The 25200-nt window shown below is 34.6% G+C and overlaps 1 protein-coding gene across 3 annotated transcripts in view; it reads right to left on the bottom strand.

Annotated features, from left to right (window-relative positions):
- The window catches only part of Polr1B (RNA polymerase I subunit Rpl135), a 270860-nt gene that overhangs the window by 31618 nt on the left and 214042 nt on the right, over positions 1-25200 (bottom strand). For 2 of the 3 annotated variants that reach the window (XM_090412385.1, XM_090412387.1), the window contains 3 exons: positions 21240-21347; positions 3469-3645; positions 2564-2802 (listed from right to left, as the gene is read on the bottom strand). In XM_090412385.1, coding sequence (XP_090268511.1) covers positions 2564-2802; positions 3469-3645; positions 21240-21347 — 524 coding nt within the window. The remainder of the gene's footprint in view (positions 1-2563; positions 2803-3468; positions 3646-21239; positions 21348-25200) is intronic. The other variant, XM_090412386.1, reaches the window with a different exon arrangement.

The raw sequence follows: 25200 nt of genomic DNA, 5'->3' as shown, positions 1-25200 counted from the left end.
ACATTAATAATGTCGAGTTACTTTATAACAACACCTTTATTTTTGATATGGTTCTATCCTTGATGCCACCTACCTGTTCATTTTCTAGTTTACCGAGAATCTCAGATATACATGTTAAAATTAAAATAACCTTGTATATTCTGTAGACAGCTTCTGATGTTGAGACCACATGTATTATGAAAAATAATGACTGAAAAAAAGAGCCAAAACGCTTCACTTCAGCGATGCAAAATTAAGTGGATATTGAATCCAACATTATTTCAAAGAGCCGAATAGAGAAACTATAAAAGTTATAGTGGATCCAAGCGTAAGCAAATCTTTAATGACAGAGGCAACTCGTAGTAAAGGCGGAGCAAGCTCTCTATCATTGTTCTTAGTATTTCCCATAATGTAAAACACATCTCCTAGGGGACATGTATGATGTTGGATTCAATATCCATTTAATTTGAATAATTTTGCATTGCCGAAGTGAAGCCTTTTGGCTCTCTTTTTTCAGCAATTCTTGGTGCCTTTTGTGATGTGACACCTTTTTTTTTTTGGCAACTTGTATGGTAAAGTATAAGTTCTGCATCACTTCAACCTGAGTATTTACATCGGGGTCTGGCTCCCACTGATGAGACCTCAAATAAGGTTGAAACTGGTCTGGGTAGTGACCTCACCCATAATGTATAACATCATACATGTCTGCTAGGAGCTGTGTTTTACATTATGAGGAATACTAAGGATAGTGATCAGAACATAGTCCACCTTTACTACGAGTTGTCCCTGTCATGAAAGGTTTGCTTACACTTGGATTCGTCAAAACTTTTATAGTTTCTATATTCGACTTTGAAATAATGTTGGGATTCAATATCCACTTAATTTGGATAAATAATGAGTTAAATAAAATATAACCCTGCATTGCATGTGTCATATCCTAGGTCTGCAGCAGTTAGATTTTTAATGAAAGAAGCCCAACCTTGGTATAGGACTACCTTGATTTTTGTTACATTCTGTGAGGATCCTTAGCATTTCAGAGGCTTCCTTGAACTGTCTTGTAAAACAATTAGGATCAATATGAGGCATTTTTGGATCGAAGTGCATGGAATGCCAACACTGATTTATGCTGTCTTGTTTTTTTAATATCTCTTACATGTTCAGACATGCAGATTTCTCCTGGGCTATATAACAAATGCCACAAATAAACCAAAACTTTTTAGTATACAGAAAACTTGCCACAATTGTAAGATTTTTACATGCTGCTTCGCACCATCATCTATTACAAAAGATAAGCATAATTAAAACATTACGAGATAGAGCATGTAAGATGTCCAGCACGTCAATTAACAGGAATGAAGAACTGCACTACCCGGGGCATAATTTCGCCTTTAATGGTTATTAATCCAAGACATCAACAAAATTCTTAATACACCTCTGACAACTTCTGTACTTAAACGTGACTTTAAGCATGCAACCTTACATCAGAATTTCACAAACTGGTGAAGTTGCTTCCATGAGTACATTAAAGTGGCTTTTATTTTTACCATTGCATAAAATCTCCATATTCTTACATCTAAACAGGATTCATTTAAATAGAATCAGATTTCACTTTTCTTGAATTGACTTGCACCTCTCGCGGTACAAATCCATCTTATCCATAACTTCAGCATTCAAAAAAATTTGAAGGCTGAAGAATCTTTTCCACTTTGCTGTTGCTCAAGATACTACTTCTTACTTCTGCAACTGCATACATACATCTCAGAATGCTTAGCTATCCAGAAGACAGCAGCTCAATTAACTGATCACCTGCTCATGGATTTACTGACCACTCCCTTATAGATTTTCAATTTCTGCAATTGTCTTTTATAGTTATTTCCCAAGGACAACATTCTACTAAAACTCTGGAAACTGAACATGAGTAGCTACTGGTCAACAACCATTTAATGTTCAGCTTCAAACATACTAAACCAACTTGTTTCATTCCTTCTACCTGCCTCACTCACTCTTCTTCAATCTTCCTCAAGACCTTTAGCTCTTCAACAAACACTTAAGGAGATTCCTTCTTTCTTTTTACTCTCTTCCTCTCAGATGATGCTGATGTGCTGAATATATTTACATATCTCTAGATTCAATTTAAATCCCCACTTTCATGTCCACTCATCAATTATTTTAATGATCTTTCTAAAGAGACTTAAAGGTTATCTTTATTATTCTGTTCATTGGACTTCTAACATAGAGACCACATTTTGAGTAATAAGTAGCTTTACTATAAAATAACAATAAACCTGAATAGTTTCATAATGTCAAACTTATGCATCAGCAACATAAACAAGTCTTTTTTTAACCCATTTTTGATATCTTAACATACTTCATAAAATTTAAACATGTAACAAATTTTTTATTGTCTATTTAGTATTTCTAAAAATTATAATGAATGAGATATAAAATCTAAACAGTAAAGGAAGACCAAAATGAAAATCGTGAAGTCAGAAAATGAAATGCTGGTTAGTAGACACTTGTATATAAATTCTGATCTTGATTATAACAGAGATAATACTGGTATAAGAGCAAAGAAAAGGGTTACCTGCAAACTGGATCTCCATATTCCATTTTGATACCAATGTAGGGCAATCCATCAAGATCTATTTTATTTTCAAGGTGAGTATCTGCATCTTTCCTTCCAAATACATAAGATATGTGAGTTCCTTTGTCACCTGCTAGCTGACGAAGATTAATGTACTCAGATTTATATATGCTACCGTGCTTAAAGCCACGTTCTAAAGATGCCTTGTTTAAAACCATGGCATCTTCCATATCATATCCCTATAGAAAATGAAATCATAAATGGTGGATTGTACATACATATGCAACAGGAAATTAATAAATATGATGAATATTTTTATGCATAAATAATAACATAATATTGATCCTCATTTTGCTACCCAATTACAAAAATTAAAGGTCAAGTTTAATGAATATTTATGCCATACCATATCAAATGCTTCCATGGCAACAGAAAGGTCATTGTGAAGAAATAATACATTTCAGAGAAATTCACGCCATAATTTTCCGTGTTTTAATATAGAAAAGGTTAGTTATTTTTGATTTTTATGGCACAAAGACATCAAAGGTCATACTGCAACAGGACACAGGTTATAGAAGTACAATCACAAACATCCATGTCCCTGGTGGGATTCGAACCTGCAGACTCTTGGCTGGAGAGCAGATATGCTAATCACTCAACCAACCAGGCCAGCATATAAAAAGGAAACGAGATTTGTGTATAATATACCAATTACCCATAGGCTGATTTGCCATTAAGAAATTCATATTGCCAATGCAAAATAAACATAGAACATTGTGAATGTGCAAAACACACGTTCACTTTTTACAGACACCCCAAGCTTTAGCCTTAAAAAAAAAAAAACTCAAGCCTCATAATTCTTATGGTTTAAAAAAATTTAATCTGAGATAAAAATTATGACTCACCGTATAAGAAATAACAGCAACTATAGCATTTGTTCCAAGAGGATAGTTGTCCATTTCGTAGTAATCATAGAGAGCAGGACGAGTAAGAGGAGAATGTGGTGTCTGGATCCGATATAATTTATTGTCAGATCTATATCTGAAAGCATGACAAGGGGTTCCCATTGTTTGTTTACCCATCTATGAAAATAATTACAAGTTAGTGTAATTTTTAGAAAACATTAAAATTCATCTGTTTATTAATACAATATGCACACCAACACAATATTAAATTCAAAAATCATCATTAATCCCATTTTACTACAGAGAACAACTGGATTAACATCAAGTTAATATTCACAGAGGACATGTTAAGTGAGATGAGTCTGGAGAGAATGGTATATTTTTTGTCCAATGGAATAACAGCAAAAGTCTATCAACTGTTTAATCTAAATCCATTATCCTCATGAAGGAATATTACAAATGGCTACTTTCATAATGGCGTTTTTTGACTTTTGTGCAACTTTACCAAACCAACAAAAATAAAGTCGATGATTATCATACATTGGGCATTTTCAGACACTGATACTGTTTAGTTAGGGCATGATGATGATAATACGACGATGATGAGGTGCATATGGGCAGGTATAATGCCATCTTATGAAACCAAGATAGAGCTACTGATTATGATGTATTTTTGTCTGTCAAATACATATGTTCTGCTTATGGGAAGAAAAACCCTATCCCCTACATATGAGACTCGTAAACTTACCTTCAATTGAAAGCTCTGATAAAGTTGATTTGCATCCTAGATGGGATGTGAACACAGGTATTTCCAAAGGGCATCATTGAAACTGACTGAACTACAGAGGCTCTTAAATTAAGATTCGGTAAAGGAGGGTCAGATTGGTGTTTTGCTTGCAGTGATATCAAAAATTCAAATTTCCATCCTATAGAATTGCTTTTCTTTTCAAAATTATTGTGAGCTGGCATATCACAAACTTAAAATTTAAAAAGTCAGTAAAACTTGTAACATCAAATATCCAAGCAGGAAACTGGAAAAGCAATATTTCATACTGTCTCCATTTTTGAGACTTACTAGCAATGCAAAAGAGAAGATGCATTAGCATGTTCATGCCAGGACTGTCTTGTGCTATACTAGTATGAAGTGTGAGGCATAAGAAACAACACCAGGTATGAGCATGTAAAGAACACCAATATTATATAATTACGAACCAAAATGGACAAACTGAATTAGTGGACTATGAATTTGACATCTTATATGCAGTAAGATGGAGAAAAGCTGTTATCCTAAAAAGATTCCACTTCAAAAGTGGAAGGTTATTCTGGGAATCTGCTTATGTTCTAAAGCACACTCCTGATCTAAATAAATTTGGCTATAAAATATTGCCAAATATCTGGGAAATTCATTCTCAATTAAAAAAAAAAGTGGAAGGGAGTGTGTGTGTGTGTGCTTTTGATCGTATACAGAAACAAAATATTTCGATACTTGCTTGAAATCCCATGTTCTTATTCAATTTTCAAAGCCTAATAAGACTTTGGGCTTTTTCCACTTATTGTTTTGTGTGTTTTTACAATTTTAAGATCATCTCCAAGACTGAGATGAATTATAGGATCCATTAAACGTGAGTTTAATTATTTCTCTGTGTATATTCATTCCATTAAACCTAATAATTAATTTAAAGCAGAACATAAACCTCATCTGTGTATTTCTATTTTCAAAAGTAATGGGAAGACTTTCAATAAGAATAAAGAAGGTACATATCAGGAAGGTGGCAGAATGTTCTGGAGGTTATTGAAAAAAAAAAAAAAGCTTAGAAATGGAGGAGAGAGTGCTGTAAGATGATAAGGGTGACATGAAAACTGAAGCTAAAGTTATCTTAGATGTCTGGATTAATTACACTGAAACAAGCAATGAGGAACTTACTAAAAATTTTGAAGAAAAATGCAAATAGAAGTACATATCAATACTTGAGGTAGAAAAAGCCACCTTTTCACATTTCAAAAACTTGAAATGTGAAAAGGTGGCTGGAGTAGATGATATACCTCCATATTTGAGCATTTCTGTTGAATAAGTTTTGCAGTGACTACTGCATAATTCAGAGGGCCTGGTTAGAAAGTCAAACTCCAGATGATAGGAGTAGAGCTCTCTCATAGTTTCCATCTATAAAAAGGGGAATAAACCTGAATATGAGAATTTCAGAGGAATTTCTTTACTAAGTGTTCCAGGTAAGATTTATGCAAGCATACATGAAATGAATAAAGAGGAGATCACAGAACAGGATGTTGTGATGTGCTGCTATAACTACCAATCTTCGGATTGAAGAACCAAAGAATAATAATAAGAAGAAGAACAAGACATGAAATGAGGCTGAGAAAAATTGTGGAAGAGAAAATGGGAGAAGACTAAGCTACATTCAGGCCAAGTAGAATTTGTAAATGATTTCTCAACTTTGCCCAAGGAAAAGCTTTTTAAAATAGTACAGTTATATTGGGTAAATGGGATATTACGCAGGGCAATACATAATCTATATTTAAGTTGTCAGCTAGCAGTTAGAATTGAAGGAGGATAGAGAGATGGTTTGATGTAAAATCAAATGTAAGACTAGGATACACATTATGAAAGAAAGTGGCATTAAATCCGATATTAGAATTGAAGATATCATATTTAGCTCTTTGCTTTAAATGATATACTCCTGTAACAGTTGTAACAAATTTGGAATGAAATCAGCAATAAAAAGAACAAAACTATGAAAATATGCAGCAGGAATATAGAAAACTTCAGCTGCATTCTGAATGGAGAGTCTATAGAACAAGTAAAATATTTCAACTATTTAGGCACAGTTTTTAGTGAAGACGGCAAGTTAAATCTGGAAATATCCAGCAATAAACAAACTGGCATGATGGGGAGCCAGTTGAATAAATTAATATGGAATAAGAGAAATTAGCTAAAACACCAAACTAGCAGTGCACAAGACAATGTTTAAACCAGTTTTAAATTATGGATCTGATAGTTGGGTTAGAAATAAAGCACTTTATCAAAGATCAGAGACCACGGATATGAGTTCTGAGAAAAATTAGGGGCGACAGAAATCATATTAAAAATGAAGACATTAGAAAGAAACTTTACATTGCTTGCATTCAAAAATGTGCAAGAAGAGCTAACCTAAGGTGGTATGGTGACTTGAATAGAATGGGAGAGAAAAGGTTAGCAGAACAGATGTTTGATGCCAAGAAGGAAGGAAAAGGACCAAGAAGAAGACTGAAGTCTAGGTCAGTGGTTCTTAACCTGGGCAGTAAGAATTTTAATACTATTAATATAATAAAAGCAAAAAATTCTGTATTTAATCTACCATTTCTATTTACCGGCATATAAGATGCACCCCTTTTTTATATGCATTTTTTAGGAAAAAACTTTATCACTGAATATTATAATGAATTTACAGTATTTCAAATGTAAAGTAATAAGTAGGTCTACTTTCAACAAATACCTAATCTAACTAGAAAAGAGTACCCACCTTTTAATCTTCTTTGTCAAAACCCAGAAATTTATCGTAGGTTATGTTTACTATGAGTTACTTTTATTAGATCCTCTTCCTGATTCTGCCAAGTCCTTATTTTCTTAGTTTGGGGGTGGCCAGAAATGCCTCTCTTCAGCCCTGTTTCCATGTTCTTTAGCATACGCAATCACATGTAGCTTGTATGCAATATTGTAGCAATGCCGACGTTTTTCAGCCATAATTTGCCAAGAAATTTAACGACAGAAATTTATCACCGTTCACAACAACTGCGACAACAATTGGAAAGTTTACATGAACAGGAACACAGCTGCGATCATCGATGACAGTGCACACACATCTACATAACTGGAATGCTCTCACACGCACCACAAGGAAGCAATAAAGATATCACGTAACTCGGAACAGAAAATTTCCAGAAATTAAAGTAATAAAAAATTGAGTATTGGCGTATAAGATGCACCCTGTTTTTCAGACCTATTTTCAAAGAAAAAAAGTGCATCTTATATGCTGTATAAGACAACAATACGGTATATTAATTTTTTGACAACACTATTCAGAATATTGTATGTCTGATAATACTGTTCAAATTTATTCGCTACTTTTGAATTTTTACATTGAAAGTTTCGTAATTGGGCCACTTTTTGGTGTGAATTTTTCTATATTGAAAATAATTAATTTGGGCTATTTTTAGCAGTATCCCCTACTTTTCCTAATAACTATCTGACAACCCTCAATTAAAGTTTATATCTAGCCTGTGGTATCATGTGGTGCACTTCGTTGATATTGTGTAGCACTGTAGCCCATTAAAATGAGTGAAAAATGAAAGTGTCATCAATTCAAGTGGATATTTAAAATATGGAGTTATTCCGTCTAAAAATAATCAGCAGTCACCAATGTTCTTATTATGTGAAAAAACTCTCAAACGAAGGAATGAAGCCTTCAAGAATGACTGAGCATTTAAGAAACAAATGCATCCAAATAAAGCAAAAAAGGATGTGAAGTACTTTTATGAATTAAAGACTAAATTTAAAAATCATCCTGGACTTAAAAAGGGTTGGTCATAATACAAAATAACCAACAAGAGAAGAGATTCATGTCTTACAAACTTTCAAAATTAATTGTCAAATGTGGAAAGCCACATACTATTGGCAAAACTAATCTTACTGGATATGAAGTTTTAGATATGATGATTGGCCCTGGTAAAAGTAATATGACGGCATCAATTCCTCTCAGCAATAGTTCAGTATCAACAAGAATCAAAGAAATGGCAAAAGACATTGAAAAAAAAATTATGATGATTTAAAAACCATAAAATTTTCTTTGCAACTCGATGAGACAACTTTACGTGACAACGAAGCTTTGTTAATGGCCTACATGCGTTATGTAAATACTAATGAAGAAATTATTGAAAAAGTTTCTATTTGCTGAACTGAAAATTGAAACAAAAGGTTCTACAATTTTTAAGATTGTTAAAGACTTTATTAAGGCTAAAAACATTCCTCTCACAAATATTACTGTGTGCAACTGATGAAGCACCAGCTATGATTGGTTGTCACTGTGGATTTATAATACATTTTAAAGAAACAGTTCCAAATATAACATTAAATTGCAGGGAAGCAACATGAATCTTATTAAAGCAAAGGGAATTATAAATGCTTTTATCAGCAAATTAACATTCTACAAATAGAGCATTGCAAGATGTCACTGTGGATTTATAACACATTTAAAAGAAGCAATTTCCAAATATCTTTACAATTCACTTCATTCTTCATAGTCAGCACTTAGTTGCAAAACATCTTAGCAGGAGACTACATAAGACTTTGATTGATGTTATTAAAGAGTGAATAAAATAAAAGTCCAGTCATTGAATACCCGTATTTTTCAGGAACTTTACCATAAAAATGAAGAATTTGTCTTTTGCTTCACACTGAAGCTAGATGGTTCTCAAATGGAAACTGTGTACAACACTTTAATTATCTCTACAATACTGTTTCAGAATTTCTTAATTCACATGATGAGAACAGGTGTAATGTTCTAAAAAAGGAAAAGGTTGATATTACATATCTTTCCGATATTTTCACCAAATTAAACGAGGTTAACATTAAATTGCAGGGAAGCAACATGAATTTTATTAAAGCACGGGGAATTATAAATGCTTTTATCAGCAAATTAACATTCTAAAAGTAGAGCATTGCAAGACGAGATTTTCTGCAGTTCCAAGTCTACAAATAATAGATGGATGATAATTTAATATTAGATACAGATTTGAATTGTTATTGTTCCCATCTTCTGATACTGAAAGAAGAATTGATGAGCTTATAATACCTGACTGGGTCATAAATCCATTTCTTTCCTATGTCACTTCTGTTCATCCAAATTTGTGTGTAACTCTGCATAAATTTGGTGCCCTACTGCCCAGCAGCAATAACTGTAATACATCACCATATATGTGACTGTCCTTGTTCTGGAAGTTGTAATTCTGGCTCTGTTGAGCATGTATCTTAAAATTGCCTTTGATAATGCTAGCAAAACATCAGGTTGTAAATAGTTAACTGAGTTATTAAATTTATTATTTCATTCCTGTTGTCTACCCATTTTATTCTAGAAATTTTCCAAATCTTTATTTCAGACCTCACTGATTATGCAAGCCAGAATATTTTGTTAGGCTGATGGTCATGGTTTATTTAAAAAATATGGAAGAAACTAACATCTCACCTAGGAATCTTACGGGATATTCCTTTAAGAAATGAAGACTATGCCCAAATGCAGATGAAATTTGTATTGCTTCCAGTTGAACAACAGGCTGACAAAGACAGAAGTTCAGGTCACCTTAAATGGTACTACATCATGACATAACAAGTTTCCTAAGTATTTAAGTGTCACTAGACCATACACTATCCTACAGGAAACTCCTAGAAGATATGGCGGCTCAAATCAAGACTTATAATATCATTCAAAAACTTTGTGGATCCTCTGCTACCAATTTATACTCATGAGTTCTAAGTCTGGTATTGAATAGTGTTTTTACTAGTTTGGCTGAATAGTCCACACACACAAAGCTTGTTGGCACTTAGCTTAATAATACTCTGCAGCTGATATTTCTTGCAATCAGATTAACAAATACTTATTGCCATCCTGCCCTGAGCAACATCTTATCCTTACACCTCTGGGGATCAATGCTCTCTTATGAGAGTACAAGAACGTAAGTAATAATCCTCTTCTCCCCATGCACAAGGACATTGAAGACTTGAGAATCAGGATATTAAAATCTAGATGGCCACTAATATGTAAAGCAGAAGATTTAGTCACAAACAATTTTATCCGTACTCTAGAGATGAAATTATTTGTGACTCTGCCATCAGTGAATTTATAGCAGTGTCTGTAATGACCAGCTCAGGTGCTGATCAGAAAATTAATAGGTATGTGCAGCAAATATTAGTCCTACCTTTTTCTTAGAATTTGCCCCAAACATTTCTCTATGTCTAGGATACATTAACTACTTTGCTGTGTCCAACAAGATCGGCTATGTCTTTTTTCATTGCAACTGCCAACTCTAATAACTCAAAATATTCCTCTACTTATTCATAACTGAAACATATGAAGCTAGAGGCATAGACAAGTCTACTGTGATTTACCATTTTGAAATTAAATTTGTTCACAGTTAATCTTTTTCTTTAGTGTTAAATACTATACCCATCCCCTTTTTTGTGATTCCTCTTTAAGAGGAAAGAATCAATGTACATTTTATTATTTATAAAAATTTTCACTTTGATCTTATTCTAGTAATGACGGTTTATGTGGACATAATATTTCTGTAATCTTTACTTACTCTAATTCACACATTCACTGAGGGCTTTTATCTTTAGTCCTGTTAAGGATTGGATTATTCGACTAGCTGACTTTTTATTATTTATCATGGTTCTCAAAAAAAATAAATAAATAATAGGAAGAACAGCCCAGCCATATTTTAAAACAGGCAACAACATCCAGCTAGCAGGAAATTTATGTTGCAACATCATCCTAATTTATTTCCTATATACCTAAAATAGCTGCCTTTCACTTGAAAATTTCATCATCATCATCAAATTCCTGCCATGTACCCACATGGGGTGTACAGAATATGATAGTATTATATGAAAAATTTACATCATTACTAACTTCCTATCTACAAATTTCCTCCAAATCAGTCTGTTACTTGTCAAGACACCAACATTATCAGATCTTATATTTCTATCATCTAAGGCACTTTGTACCATATCAATCGACCTATATCTTGGTCTTCCTCTGGGTCATTTTGCTGCCAACCTGGCAGAGAACACTTCTTTTGCTAATCTTTCTTCAGCCATTCTGTTTAAGTGACCATACCACCTGAGATTAGCTCTGCTAATGCATTCCTGGATGCTGACAATGTCAAGTTCTTTCCTAATATCCTTTTTTAATATGATATTGCCATTGATGCCATCTATTCACACCTATAATCTTTCTCAGGACTCTCATATCTGCAATCTCAAGTCTTTGGTCAAGTGTTTTAGTTCTGACCCAGCTCTCAGATCCATAAGTTAAAATTGGTTTGAACACTGTCTTGTATACAGCTAATTTAGTGTTCCGACTAATTTCTCTCTTATTCCATATGAATTTATTCAATTCACTTCCTACAACATGACAACATTTCATAACGACTGGAGCTTCGCCCAGTTAAACAAGGCCTCCGTTGTTTTCGCCGGGGAACCAGGGTGAACAGCGAAAAGTCAGCTACTGGAACAAATTTGAAAACACACCCCAACTCAACATCACCAGAGTTAAAGATCGGTACTATCAACGTAAGATGCCTGAATGGCAAAGAAATGGAGCTAGCTGAGGAATTAGATAAGTACCAGATCGACATAATAGGGGTGACTGAAACAAAAAAGACCAAAACTGGTGAGATCTTTCTGAGCAATAAATACAAAATGTTATATTCAGGCAATAACAATCAAGGAAAAGAAGGAGTAGCCATAGTATTCAACACAAAATACGAGGCTAATCTTCTTGAATGGCAGTCAGTCTCAAGTAGAGTAATGTGGGCAAATATGAGAATGGGGAACTGGACAATGAGACTTATTTGTGCCTATGGTCCCACAGAAGGTTCTACTAAGGTAGAAGTGGAGGAATTTTTTGAGGCTTTAGAAAAAGCAACTGACACAATGAAAAAGGAAAAGTTGGTCCCTGTTGGGGATCTAAATAGCAGAGTAGGAAATGATTGTGAGACATACAAAAATATTTTGGGAAAATTTGGAGAAAAGAGCAAAGCTAATAATAATGACAAATATCTGTTGGATTTCTGCTCAGGACATGGACTGGTTATTACTAACACCATGTTCCAACATAAAAATGTGCACAAATTCACATGGAGAAAAGAGACAAGGAATAAGAAAAGTCTCATTGACTATGTTATTGTTGATAGTGATGTTTTCTCCCTGGTGCAGGACACCAGAGTGTACAGAGGATTTGAAATTGGAAGTGATCACTATTTAGTCTTGAGCAGGATAAAATTGAATTTCATACTGAAAAGAATAACATGTAAGAAAGTTTTAAAGTGAATAAAAGAATACACGAAGATTATTGAAGAAAAAATGAAAGAGTTTGAGAACAGCAATCAAACCTTGGAGATTCAGTGGCAAGGCTTGAAGAAAGCCCTGGTTGATTCAGCCAGAGAGGCATGTGGTGAAGTTGTTTGCAAGGATAGAAAAATTAGAACTCCATGGTGGACACAGGAAGTAAAAGAGGCAGTGAAGGAAAAGAAGAAAGCCTATCAAAAGTTCCTGGCAAATAAGTCAGCTTGTGCTCTTAAAGAATACAGAGAAAAATGCAAGAATGCTAAACACTGTGTAAAACTAGCTAAATATAAGTCATGGGAGAACTTTGGCAAGAATATAGAAAATAAATATCAAGAAGGTGGCAAAATATTCTGGAGGTTGTTGAAGAAGCTTAGGAATGGAGGAAAGAGTGCTGTAAAAGGAGTTGGAGATGATAAAGATGACATGAAAACGGGAGAAAAAGATATCCTTGAAGTATTAAGTAATTACTTACAAAAACTGCTAAATGAAACAAGCAGTGATGACAACACAGTGGTAAAAAACACTGACCAAGTATGCAGTCAGGAATACATATCCATACTTGAAGTAGAAAAAGCCATCAAAGGCTTAAAATGTGGAAAGACAGCAGGTGTAGATGATATTCAACTAGAAATGCTGAAGTATGGTGGTATAAAAGGCTTACAGTGGCTGCACTGCATAGTTCAGGAAACCTGGACAGAGGGACGAATTCTAGATGATTGGAGTAGAGCTCGCATAGTACCGATATATAAAAAGGGAAATAAAACTGAATGTGAGAATTACAGAGGTATTTCCCTACTAAGTGTTCCTGGCAAGATCTATGCAAGTATACTTGAGAAACGATTGAGAAGAATTGTGGAAGAAAAGCTTGTTGAAAAAAAAGCTGGATTCAGGCCAAATAGAGGCTTTCAGGATCAGATCTTCACTTTACTACAAATAGTGGAGAAAGCATAGGAATATAACAAAGATCTGTATTTAAGTTTTGTCGATTTGGAAAAGGCATATGACAAGGTGCCAAGAGAGAAGCTATTCAATACGCTGCAGTTATATGGTGTCAATGGGGCATTATATCAAGCAATACTTAGTCTTTATTTGACTTGTAAGTCAGCAGTTAGACTTGAAGGAAGTACAGGAAGATGGTTTAATGTGAAATCTGGTGTGTGAGACAAGGATTTACATTATCCCTTCTGTTATTCATTATCTATATGGATCACATTATGAAGGAAAGTGGTATTAAACATGATATCAAAATTGGAGATGTTAATGTCAGCTCTTTGCTTTATGCAGATGATGTTATACTTTTAAATAAATCTGCTACAAGTTTGCAAGAGTCTCTGAATAAATTGAATAACTGTTGTAATAGATATGATATGAAGGTGAGCATTAAAAAGACAAAGACACTGAAAATAGGTAGAATTGTTGAAAATGTCAACTGTGTTGTGAACGGGGAATCTGTGGAACAAGTGAAACATTTCAGCTACTTAGACACGATTTTTAGTGAAGACCGTAAATTCAATATAGAAATAGACAACAATAATCAGCAAAGCTGGTATGGTGGGAAGTCAATTGTAATTTTTAATTAAATAAAAGAGAATTTAGTCGGAACACTAAATTAGCTGTATACAAGACAGTGTTCAAACCAGTTTTAACTTATAGATCTGAGAGCTGGGTCAGAAGTAAAACACTTGACCAAAGACTAGAGACCGCAGATGTGAGAGTCCTGAGAAAGATTATAGGCATGAACAGATGGCATCAATGGCAATATCATATTAAAAACGAGGATATTAGGAAAGATCTTGACATTGTCAGCATCGAGGAATGCGTTAGAAGAGCTAATCTCAGGTGGTATGGTCACTTAAACAGAATGGGAGAGAAAAGATTAGCAAAACAAGTGTTCTCTGCCAGATTGGCAGGAAAACGACCCAGAGGAAGACCAAGATATTGGTAGAGTGATATAGTACAAAGTGCCTTAGATGATAGAAGAAATATAAGATCTGATAATGTTGGAGTCTTGACGAGAAACACACTGATTTGGAGGAAAATTGTAAAGATGTAATTTTTTCATGTAGTACTATCATATCCTGTACAACCCTTCAGGATACATGGGAGGAATTTGATGATGATGATGACTTGCTACAATGCTTTATTGATTACGTTGTCTATTGCCATATTTAATTTACCATCTTCACTAAAAATCGTGCCTAAGTAATTGAAATGTTTTACTTGTTCCACAGGTTCTCCGTTAACAGACTGATTTGGAGGAAAATTGTAAATAGGAAGTTAGTAATCATGTAATTTTTTCATGTAGTACTATCATATCCTGTACAACCCTTGAGGGTACATGGCAGGAATTTGATGATGATGATGACTTGCTACAATGCTTTATTGATTATGTTGTCTATTGCCATATTTAATTTACCATCTTCACTAAAAATCGTGCCTAAGTAGCTGAAATGTTTCACTTGTTCCACAGGTTCTCCGTTTTCACAATGTAGTTGACATTTTCAACGATTCTGCCTATTTTCATTGTCTTTGTCTTTTTATTGCTGACCTTCATACCATATCTATTACAACAGCTATTCAATTTAGTCAAGGAATCTTGCAGACTCGTAGTGGATTTAGTGATAAGTATAACATCGTCCGCATAAAGCAAAAAGCTGACATTAACATCTCCAATTTTGATATCATGTTTAATACCACTTTCCTTCATAATGTGATCCATATAGATAATGTATAACAGAGGGGATAATGTACATCCTTGTTTCACACGAGATTTAACATTATACCATCTTCCTCTACTTCCTTCAATTCTAACTGCTGACTTACAACTAAAATAAAGACTAAGTATTGCTGATATAATGCTCCATTGACACCATAATAACTGTAGCGTATTGAATAGCTTCTCTCTTGGCACTTTATCATATGCCTTATCTAGATCTACAAAACTCAAATACAGATCTTTGTTATATTCCTATGCTTTCTCCACTATTTGTAGTAAAGTGAAGATCTGATCCTGAAAGCCTCTATTTGGCCTGAATCCAGCTTTTTTTTCAACAAGCTTTTCTTCTACAATTCTTCTCAACCGTTTCTCAAGTATACTTGCATATATCTTACCAGGAAAACTCAGTAGGGAAATACCTCTGTAATTTTCACATTAAGTTTTATTGCATTATTTAGGTATGGGTACTATGAGAACTCTACTCCAATCATCTTTAATTCATCCCTCTGTCCAGGCCTTCTGAACTATGCAGTGCAACCACTGCAAGACTTTTATACCACCATACTTCAGCATTTCTGGTCGAATATCATCTACTCCTGCTGCCTTTGCACATTTTAAGACTTTGATGGGGTGCTCAAGGGCCAAAGCTGTATAACTGAGAGGGGACCTCCACATAGCCTTTAAAGGAATGCGGAGAACCGACCAGGGCTTCTGACCTAATGTCCAATCCTCACCTTCTTGTGGTGCACCCTGTTGGGTATCTACTTGGATACTGAACGAACAAGGATGGGCTAGCAATTTGGGATTTAGCCGACCAAATTGTATTCTTATTGGTTAAACCAAAATAAAAAAAATGATGGTACAACATGACAAAATTTCATGCCGGATGGGATGTCGCCCAGTTAAACAATGCCTCCGTTGTTTTTGCCGGGGAACCAGGGCGAACAGCGAAAAGTCAGCTACTGGAACAAATCTGAAAACAAACCCCAACTCAACATCACCAGAGTTAAAGATCGGTACTATCAACATAACAAGCCTGAATGGCAAAGAAATAGAGCTACCTGAGGAATTAGATAAGTACCAGATCGACATAATGGTGACTGAAACAAAAAAAGACAGAAACTGGTGAGATCTTTCTGAGCAATAAATACAAAATGTTATATTCAGACAATGACAATCAAGGAAAAGAAGGAGTAGCCATAGTATTCAACACAAAATACGAGGCTAATCTTCTTGAATGGAAGTCAGTCACAAGTAGAGTAATGTGGGCAAATATGAGAATGGGGGAACTGGACAATGAGACTTATTTGTGCATATGGTCCCACAGAAAGGTCTACACTAAGGTAGAAGTGGAAGAATTTTTTGATGCTTTAGAAAAAGAAACTGACACAATGAAAAAGGAAAAGTTGGTCCTTGTTGGGGATGTGAATAGCAGAGTAGGAAATGATTGTGAGACATACAAAAATATTTTGGGAAAATTTGGAGAAAAGAGCAAAGCTAATAATAATGGCAAACACCTGTTGGATTTCTGTCAGGACATGGACTGTTTATTACTAACACCGTGTTCCAACAAAGAAATGTGCACAAATTCACATGGAGAGAAGAGGCAAGGAATAAGAAAAGTCTCATTGACTATGTTATTGTTGATAGTGATGTTTTCTCCCTGGTACAGAACACCAGAGTGTACAGAGGATTTGAAATTGGATTTGATCACTATTTAGTCTTGAGCAGGATAAAATTGAATTTCATATTGAAAAGAATAACATGTAAGAAAGTTTTAAAGCGAATAAAAGTTAGCAGCTCTCAGATGTGATCTGTAGACTAAAATACACAAAGATTATTGAAGAAAAAATGAAAGAGTTTGAGAACAGGAATCAAACCTTGGAGATTCAGTGGCAAACTCTGAAGAAAACATTGATTGATTCTGCCAGAGAGGCATGTGGTGAAGTTGTCTGCAAGGATAAAAAAATCAGAACTCCCTGTTGGACGTTAAAGGGGCAGTGAAGGAAAAGAAGAAAGCATATCAAAATTTCCTGTCAAATAAGTCAGCTTGTGCTTTTAGAAAATACAGAGACAAATGCAAGAATGCTAAACACTGTGTAAAACTAGCTAAACAAAAGTCATGGGAGGACTTTGGCAAGAATATAGAAAATAAATATCAAGAAGGTGGCAAAATATTCCGGAGGTTGTTGAAGAAGCTTAGGAATGGAGGAAAGAGTGCTGTAAAAGGAGTTAGAGATGATAAAGGTGACATGAAAACGGGAGAAAAAGACATCCTTGAAGTATGGAGTAATTGCGTTGAAAAACTGCTAAATGAAACAAGCAGTGATGACAACACAGTGGTAAAAAACACTGACCAGGTGCAGTTAGGAATACATATCCATACTTGAAGTAGAAAAAGCCATTAAAGCTTGAAACGTGGAAAGGCAGCAGGAGTAGATGATATTCGACCAGAAATGCTGAAGTATGGTGGTATAAGAGTCTTACAGTGGCTGCACTGCATAGTTCAGAAAGCCTGGACAGAGGGACGAATTCCCGATGACTGGAGTAGAACTCTCATAGTACCCATATATAAAAAGGGAAATAAAACAATGTGAGAATTACAGAGGTATTTCCCTACCGAGTGTTCCTGGCAAGATCTATGCAAGTATACTTGAGAAACGGTTGAGAAGAATTGTGGAAGAAAAGCTTGGTGAAGAACAAGCTGGATTCAGGCCAAATAGAGGCTGTCAGGATCAGATCTTCACTTTACGACAAATAGCCGAGAAAACATGGTAATATAACCAAGATACTGTATTTAAGTTTTGTCGATTTGGAAAAGGCACATGACAAGGTGCCAAGAGAGAAACTATTGAATATGCTACAGTTATATGGTGTCAATGGGGCATTATATCAAGCAATACTTAGTCTTTATTTCAGTTGTAAGTCAGCAGTTAGAATTGAAGCAAGTATAGGAAGATGGTTTAATGTTAAATCTGGTGTGAGACAAGGATGTACATTACTCCATCTGTTATTCATTATCTATATGGATCATATTATGAAGGAAAGTGGTATTAAACATGATATCAAAATTGGAGATGTTAATGTCAGTTCTTTGCTTTATGCGGATGTAGCAGATTTATACTTTTAAATAAATCTGCTACAAGTCTGCAAGATTCTCTGACTAAATTGAATAGCTGTTGTAATAGATTTGGTATGATGGTCAGCAATCAAAAGACAAAGACAATGAAAATAGGCAGAATCATTGAAAATGTCAACTGTGTTGTGAATGGATAACCTGTGGAACAAGTGAAACATTTCAGCTACATAGGCACGATTTTTACTGAAGATGGTAAATTAAATTTAGAAATAGACAACAGAATCAGCAAAGCTGGTATGGTAGGAAGTCAATTGAAGAAATTCATATGGAATAAGAGAGAAATTAGTCAGAACACTAAATTAGCTGTATACAAGACAGTGTTCAAACTAGTTTTAACTTATGGATCTGAGAGCTGGGTCAGAAGTAAAACATTTGACCAAAGACTAGAGACTGCAGATATGAGAGTCCTAAGAAAGATTATAGGCGTGAACAGATGGCATCAATGGCAATATCATATTAAAAACGAGGATATTAGTAAAGAACTTGACATTGTCAACATGCAGGAATGCATTAGCAGAGCTAATCTCAGGTGGTATGGTCACTTAAACAGAATGGGAGAGGAAAGATTAGCAAAACAAGTGTTCTCTGCCAGGATGGCAGGAAAACAACCCAGAGGAAGAAAAAGATATAAGTGGATTGATACGGTACAAAGTGCCTTAGACGAAAGAAATATATGATCTGATAATGTTGGAGTCTTGACAAATAACAGACTGATTTGGAGGAAAATTGTAAATAGGAAGTTAGTAATGATTTAATTTTTTTCATGTAGTACTATCATATCCTGTACACCCCCTTGTGGGTACATGGTAGGAATTTGATGATGATGATAATGGCTTTTTCTACTTCAAGTAGGGATATGTATTCCTGACTGTATTCCTGTTGAGTGTTTTTTTTACCACTGTGCTATCACTGCTTGTTTCATTTAGCAGTTTTTCAAAGTAATTACTCCATACTTCAAGGATATCTTTTTCTCCCGTTTTCATGTCACCTTTATCATCTCTAACTCCTTTTACAGCACTCTTTCCTCCATTCCTAAGCTTCTTCAACAACCTCCAGAATATTTTGCCACCTTCTTGATATTTATTTTCTATATTCTTGCCAAAGTCCTCCCATGACTTTTGTTAAGCTAGTTTTACACAGTGTTTAGCTTTCTTACATTTGTCTCTGTATTCTCTAAGAGCACAAGCCGACTTATTTGCCAAGGAACTTTTGATATGCTATCTTCTTTTCCTTCATTGCCTCTAACTTCCTGTGTCCACCATGGAGTTCTCATTTTGCTATCCTTGCAGACAACCTCACCACATGCCTCTCTGGTTGAATCAATCAAGGTTTTCTTCAAGGCTTGCCACTGAATCCCTAAAGTTTGGTTCCTGTTCTCAATGTTTTAGTCTACAGTTCACATCTGAGAGCTGCTCAACTTTTATTCGCTTTAAAACTTTCTTACATGTTATTCTTTTTCAGTATGAAATTCAGTTTTATCCTGCTCAAGATTACATAGTGATCACTTCCAATTTCAAATCCTCTGTACACTCTGGTGTGCTGCACCAGGGAGAAAACATCACTATCAACAATAACATAGTCAATGAGACTTTTCTTATTCCTAGCCTCTTCTCTCCATGTGAATTTGTGCACATTTTTATGTTGGAACATGGTGTTAGTAATAACCAGTCCATGTCCTGAGCAGAAATCCAACAGATATTTGCCATTATTATTAGCTTTGCTCTTTTCTCCAAATTTTCCCAAAATATTTTTGTATGTCTCACAATCATTTCCTACTCTGCTATTTAGATCCCCAACACGGACCAACTTTTCCTTTTTCATTGTGTCAGTTTCTTTTTCTAAAGCCTCAAAAAATTCCTCCACTTCTACCTTAGTAGAACCTTCTGTGGGACCACAGGCACAAATAAGTCTCATTGTCCAGTTCCCCATTCTGATATTTTCCCACATCACTCTACTTGAGACTGCCTGCCATTCAAGAAGATTAGCCTTGTATTTAGTTGAATACAATGGATACTCCTTTTCCTTGATTGTCATTGCCTGAATATAACATTTTGTTTTTATTGCTCAGAAAGATCTCACGAGTTTTTGTCTTTTTTTTGTTTCAGTCACCCCTATTATATTGATCTGGTACTTATCTAATTCTTCAGGTAGCTCCATTACTTTGCCATTCAGGCATCTTATGTTGATAGCACCGATCTTTAACTCTGGTGATGTTGAGTTGGGGTGTGTTTTCAAATTTGTTCCAGTAGCTGACTTTTCGCTGTTCTCCCTAGTTCCTTGGTGAAAACAACGTGGGCTTTGTTTAACCGGGCGACGCCCGAGCCGGCATGAAATTTTGTAATGTTGTACCATAATTTTATAATTTGGTTTAAGCCAATAAGAATTACAATTTGGTCAGCTAAATCAGTTGAAAATATTATTATTACTTGGTACCTCTTAGGAGTTTGATATTACAGTTGGTCACTCCAGAAATATCAGTGTATGTCAGAGAAAATTCTAACTCTTTATACCAGCATATTTATTCAAATAACAATTCATGCTAATGTAAATAAAATAATGAAGCTATGGGATGTATGCCTGAAAGTTTATTTTGGTGGAGGCAACACTTCTACCTAAAGTGCTGCTGCTTAGGAGAACAAATCATTTGTTTCCAGCCTATACTGATAATACATGAATTTCCTATTTCAAACTCTAAACTATAAAATAATAAATTATATTTAATTTATATAACATTTGCCTTTTATTTTTTGTCAATCAATATCACGAATCAGAATGATGCAATGACATGAATGCAAAATTACCTGACACTCGTACATGTTTCTGGGACTCTGATTGAAATCTGAATATGGGATCATGTTGGCTAATATACTCAATATGCTGGTTTTGGTCAATTCTTGATGAGTTGTCACCTATAAATAGACAAGACATTTATTATTATACGGGCAGCTCCATGGAGTATGAAGACTCATCGCAGGAGACCCAATCTATCATACCTCTCCTTGAACCCATTAACAGATAAAGCACTCACAAATGACTCTGGCAACCCATTCCACTCATTCACCACTCTCCAAGCAAAAAATCTAGCCCTCACTCCTACTAACCAAACCTTTATTCATCTTCCAGGGATGACCCCTTGTTCTAGTCCCTCTAGTCAAGTGCTGAAACATTTCTTCTGCATCTATCCTATGAAACCCTTTATGCAACTTAAATGTTTCCATCATATCCCCTCTTTTTCTCCTATCAACCAACTTATACAGGTTTTAAGGGATGATGATTGCTTAATATTATGAAGTCCTGGACTTCATGATATATAACCTCTCCCACTCAAATACCAATCTCACCTTCTCGTGGTAGAACCTGTTATCACAAATGAGACTCTGGTGACTGGGTATAAGCGGTATAACCGAAACATACATGAGACTAAACGTTTGTGTATAAAATGCATGTTTGGATGCTGAGGTAGCAGCCCTACCACCATAATAGGAACTCCGTGGGCTAACAACCTGCAAGTCTCCGAAAAATTTAAATGCTGTTTTCAAGTTGTAGAAATCGGACAGACTCCTTGTATCGATAAAGCTTGGAAAATTAGGGCACGAATTGGCCACTGCAATGTTAAAACACTATCAAATAAGAAAACTAGCACAACTAAGAAAGGAGAAGGAAAAATATAAAATTGAATTATTGGGGGTTAGCAAAGTAAGATGGAATGGTACTGGTAGGATAAATTTTACCAGTAGGAATGTGATTCTTTATTCAGGGATGCCTAATATAGCTGATATACATCGATATGGAGTTGGAAATCCTCATGAGCAAAAGATTTAGTCAAGCAATGATTGGGTGGGAACCAATTTCAGAATGAATAATAACAGTTCATCTTAAAATTAACTCATTTAATAAAAAGAAAACATTAAATTTGGAAGACTAAGAGTTGTTCAGTGCTATGCCCCAACTGAGAATGCATCCTTTGAAGAAAAAGAAAGTTTTACAGTCTGCTCAATAAAACGTTGATGATGATACATGGTAATGAGAGCATACTTCTCATGGGTGACTTCAACGCTAAAGTTAGTACAAATAATGAGGGGCTGGAAAATGTAATGAGCAAGCATGGTTTGGGAGAGAGAAATGTAAATGGCGAACTGTGTGGCAAATATAAGTTAGTAATAGGTAGCACAATTTTCCAGCATAAGAGAATACATAAAGTAACCTGAGTGGCAAAACAGAGAATCAAATAGATCATACTGCCATCAGCCAAAGGTGCAGGAAAATTTTATTAGATGTCCGAGATAAAAGAAATGCTGATATTGGCTCAGATCATCAGCTGATAATAGGATCTATGCAGTTATATATTTGAAAAAATCATTAAGAGAAAACATTTAATAGACAGAAATTTGATATTTCTAAATTACAAATTGCTGAAGTCTGCAATGAGTTTATTAAAGTTAAGGGAAAATATGAATAGTAATTTTGAAGGAAGAGAGGATATAAGGAATGATGATATAGAAGCTAAATGGAAAAATGCAAAAAAAAAGTCCTTATTGATACAGCTGAACATGTTTTAGGATATGCTAAAAGAAAGAAAGAAGAATGGTTATCAATGGAAACTTGGAGACTAGTGGATGAAAGGAAAAAAATAAAGCTTAAATTATGTGCAAGAAATACTCCCCAAAAGGAAAATGAACTTAAAGACAAATTTAAGATTTTAAATACAAAGGTTAAGAGAAGTGCTAGAAAAGATAAATGGCAATGGTTTGAAGAACTGGCATCGAGGGCACAACAAGCTGCAGACAAGTATAACATTAGGGAGTAACACAGTATTATAACAATTAAAATAAACACCCATTAACCACAATGAAAATTATTTACTTGCATATATTTCATCCTAAGTATCTTGGGACATCATCAGTACAGTAGTTTAAACAATAAGAGAAATAACATACAGTTAGGGCGTATGATTACAATAGAATCTCATTAAACATACGAAACATGTTACAGAAGTAAAAAATAAAAATAAAAAAAACGAATACTACTTATTTAACACAATTTTGTATGACAATTTCCCATACTTTAGGAATAGTAAGAACGTCGTTGCGGTTTAAATTTGGTCTGTGTAGTGGGGCTTCAGAACTTTTTTATATAAACGTTCATGTTTATATAAAGATCTATGTAAAAGTTTAGACTTTTCCCAATGGATCCTATGGCTTGGATTTTCAATTCCGTATTGAGAGAGCCAGATTTCTGCGGTTTAAATGTGGTTTTGATGTTCCAAGATGTGTTTCTGAACAGACCTACCTGTCTGTCCAAAGTAAGACAATTTGCATGAGCATGGAATCTCATAAACACCAGGCAACATCAAAGGTGAGAGTTTGTCCTTAGGAGAAGGTAACAAGTTGTAAAAATAAATATGAACTCTCACCTTTAATGTTGCCTGGCATTTATGAGATTCCATGCTCATGCAAATTGTCTTACTTTGGACAGACAGGTAGGTCTGTTCAGAAACACATCTCGGGACATCAAGACCACATTTGTCTTTTTAAACCACAGAAATCTGGCCTCTCTCAACACGGAATTGAAAATCCAAGCCATAGGATCCATTGGGAAAAGTCTAAACTTTTACATAGATCTTTATATAAACATTTCTATAAAGAAAGTGCTGAAGCCCTACTACACAAACCAAATTTAAACCGCAATGACGTTCTTACTATTCCTTAAGTATGGGAAATTGTCATACAAAATTGTGTTAAATAATTAGTATTAGTTTTTTTTTTTTTTTTTTTTTTACTTCTGTAACACGTTACGCACGTTTAATGAGATTCTATTGTAATCATGCGCCCTAACTGTACGTTATTCCTATTATTGTTTAAACCACTGTACTGATGATGTCCTAAAATACTTAGGATGAAATATTTACAAGTAAATAATTTTCACTGTGATTAATACATGTGTTTCTTTTAATTATGATCTCACCACAGGTTTTGTTATTTAAAAAAGTATTATAACAAGATTTCTGGAGAAGCCATGCAATCAGGACGAAACATGGGAAACATGATGCACCGTCCCAATCAGAAAAGATGAATAAATGCCACATTAAATACCTCAACTATGGTAAAACAAGCCTATCAGACCATGCACTCCAAACTTGCCACAGAATTGACTGGAAAGGCACTAAGTCACTACACTACACCAAAACCTGGTTTGAAAGAAGCTTGTGAAATACTGAAACATCATCCAAATCTGAACAAAAATGGATTAATTATTCCAAGAATGTGGAGGAACCATTTAGCAACCATAATAATCCAATACAGAAGAAAATCTCAATATGAAAGGACTTTTTTTTTCTCACCAGAGGTCAAGAAAGATTAAATGATTAACAAACGCTTTTTTTAAAAAAAGTGTTTGTTAATCATTTAATCATTTAAAAAAAAGTTTCAACATTATGTTGTTCTTGATACATAATTGCTGACAATGACTTGATATCACCAGACCAGGTTACTGTTTCTTTTACATGATGGAATAAATTATACTTTATCACAGGAAAGTCACCAGAAATAACCTACTTCAAGAACTCTGGAAGTCATATGCAATAATACTTCAATTATATAGAATTATATAAATTAATATTTATTGGACTTTATAATTCAATCAATTTACAATTTCATTTATGAAACTAAAGCAACGGTAGTCGTTTACAGTTTTGGTTTGGTATATTGAATTGTTTTCCACCCAGTGAATTTTTTTAATTAAAGGTTCTTATTTTATCCTGTT

Source organism: Typopeltis vanoorti, chromosome 22, assembly GCF_054136105.1.
Source record: "Typopeltis vanoorti isolate ZY-2024b chromosome 22, IOZ_Tvanoo_1.0, whole genome shotgun sequence".
In the NCBI taxonomy this organism is placed as follows: domain Eukaryota; kingdom Metazoa; phylum Arthropoda; class Arachnida; order Uropygi; family Thelyphonidae; genus Typopeltis; species Typopeltis vanoorti.
This window is presented reverse-complemented; position numbering and strand designations above follow the sequence as displayed.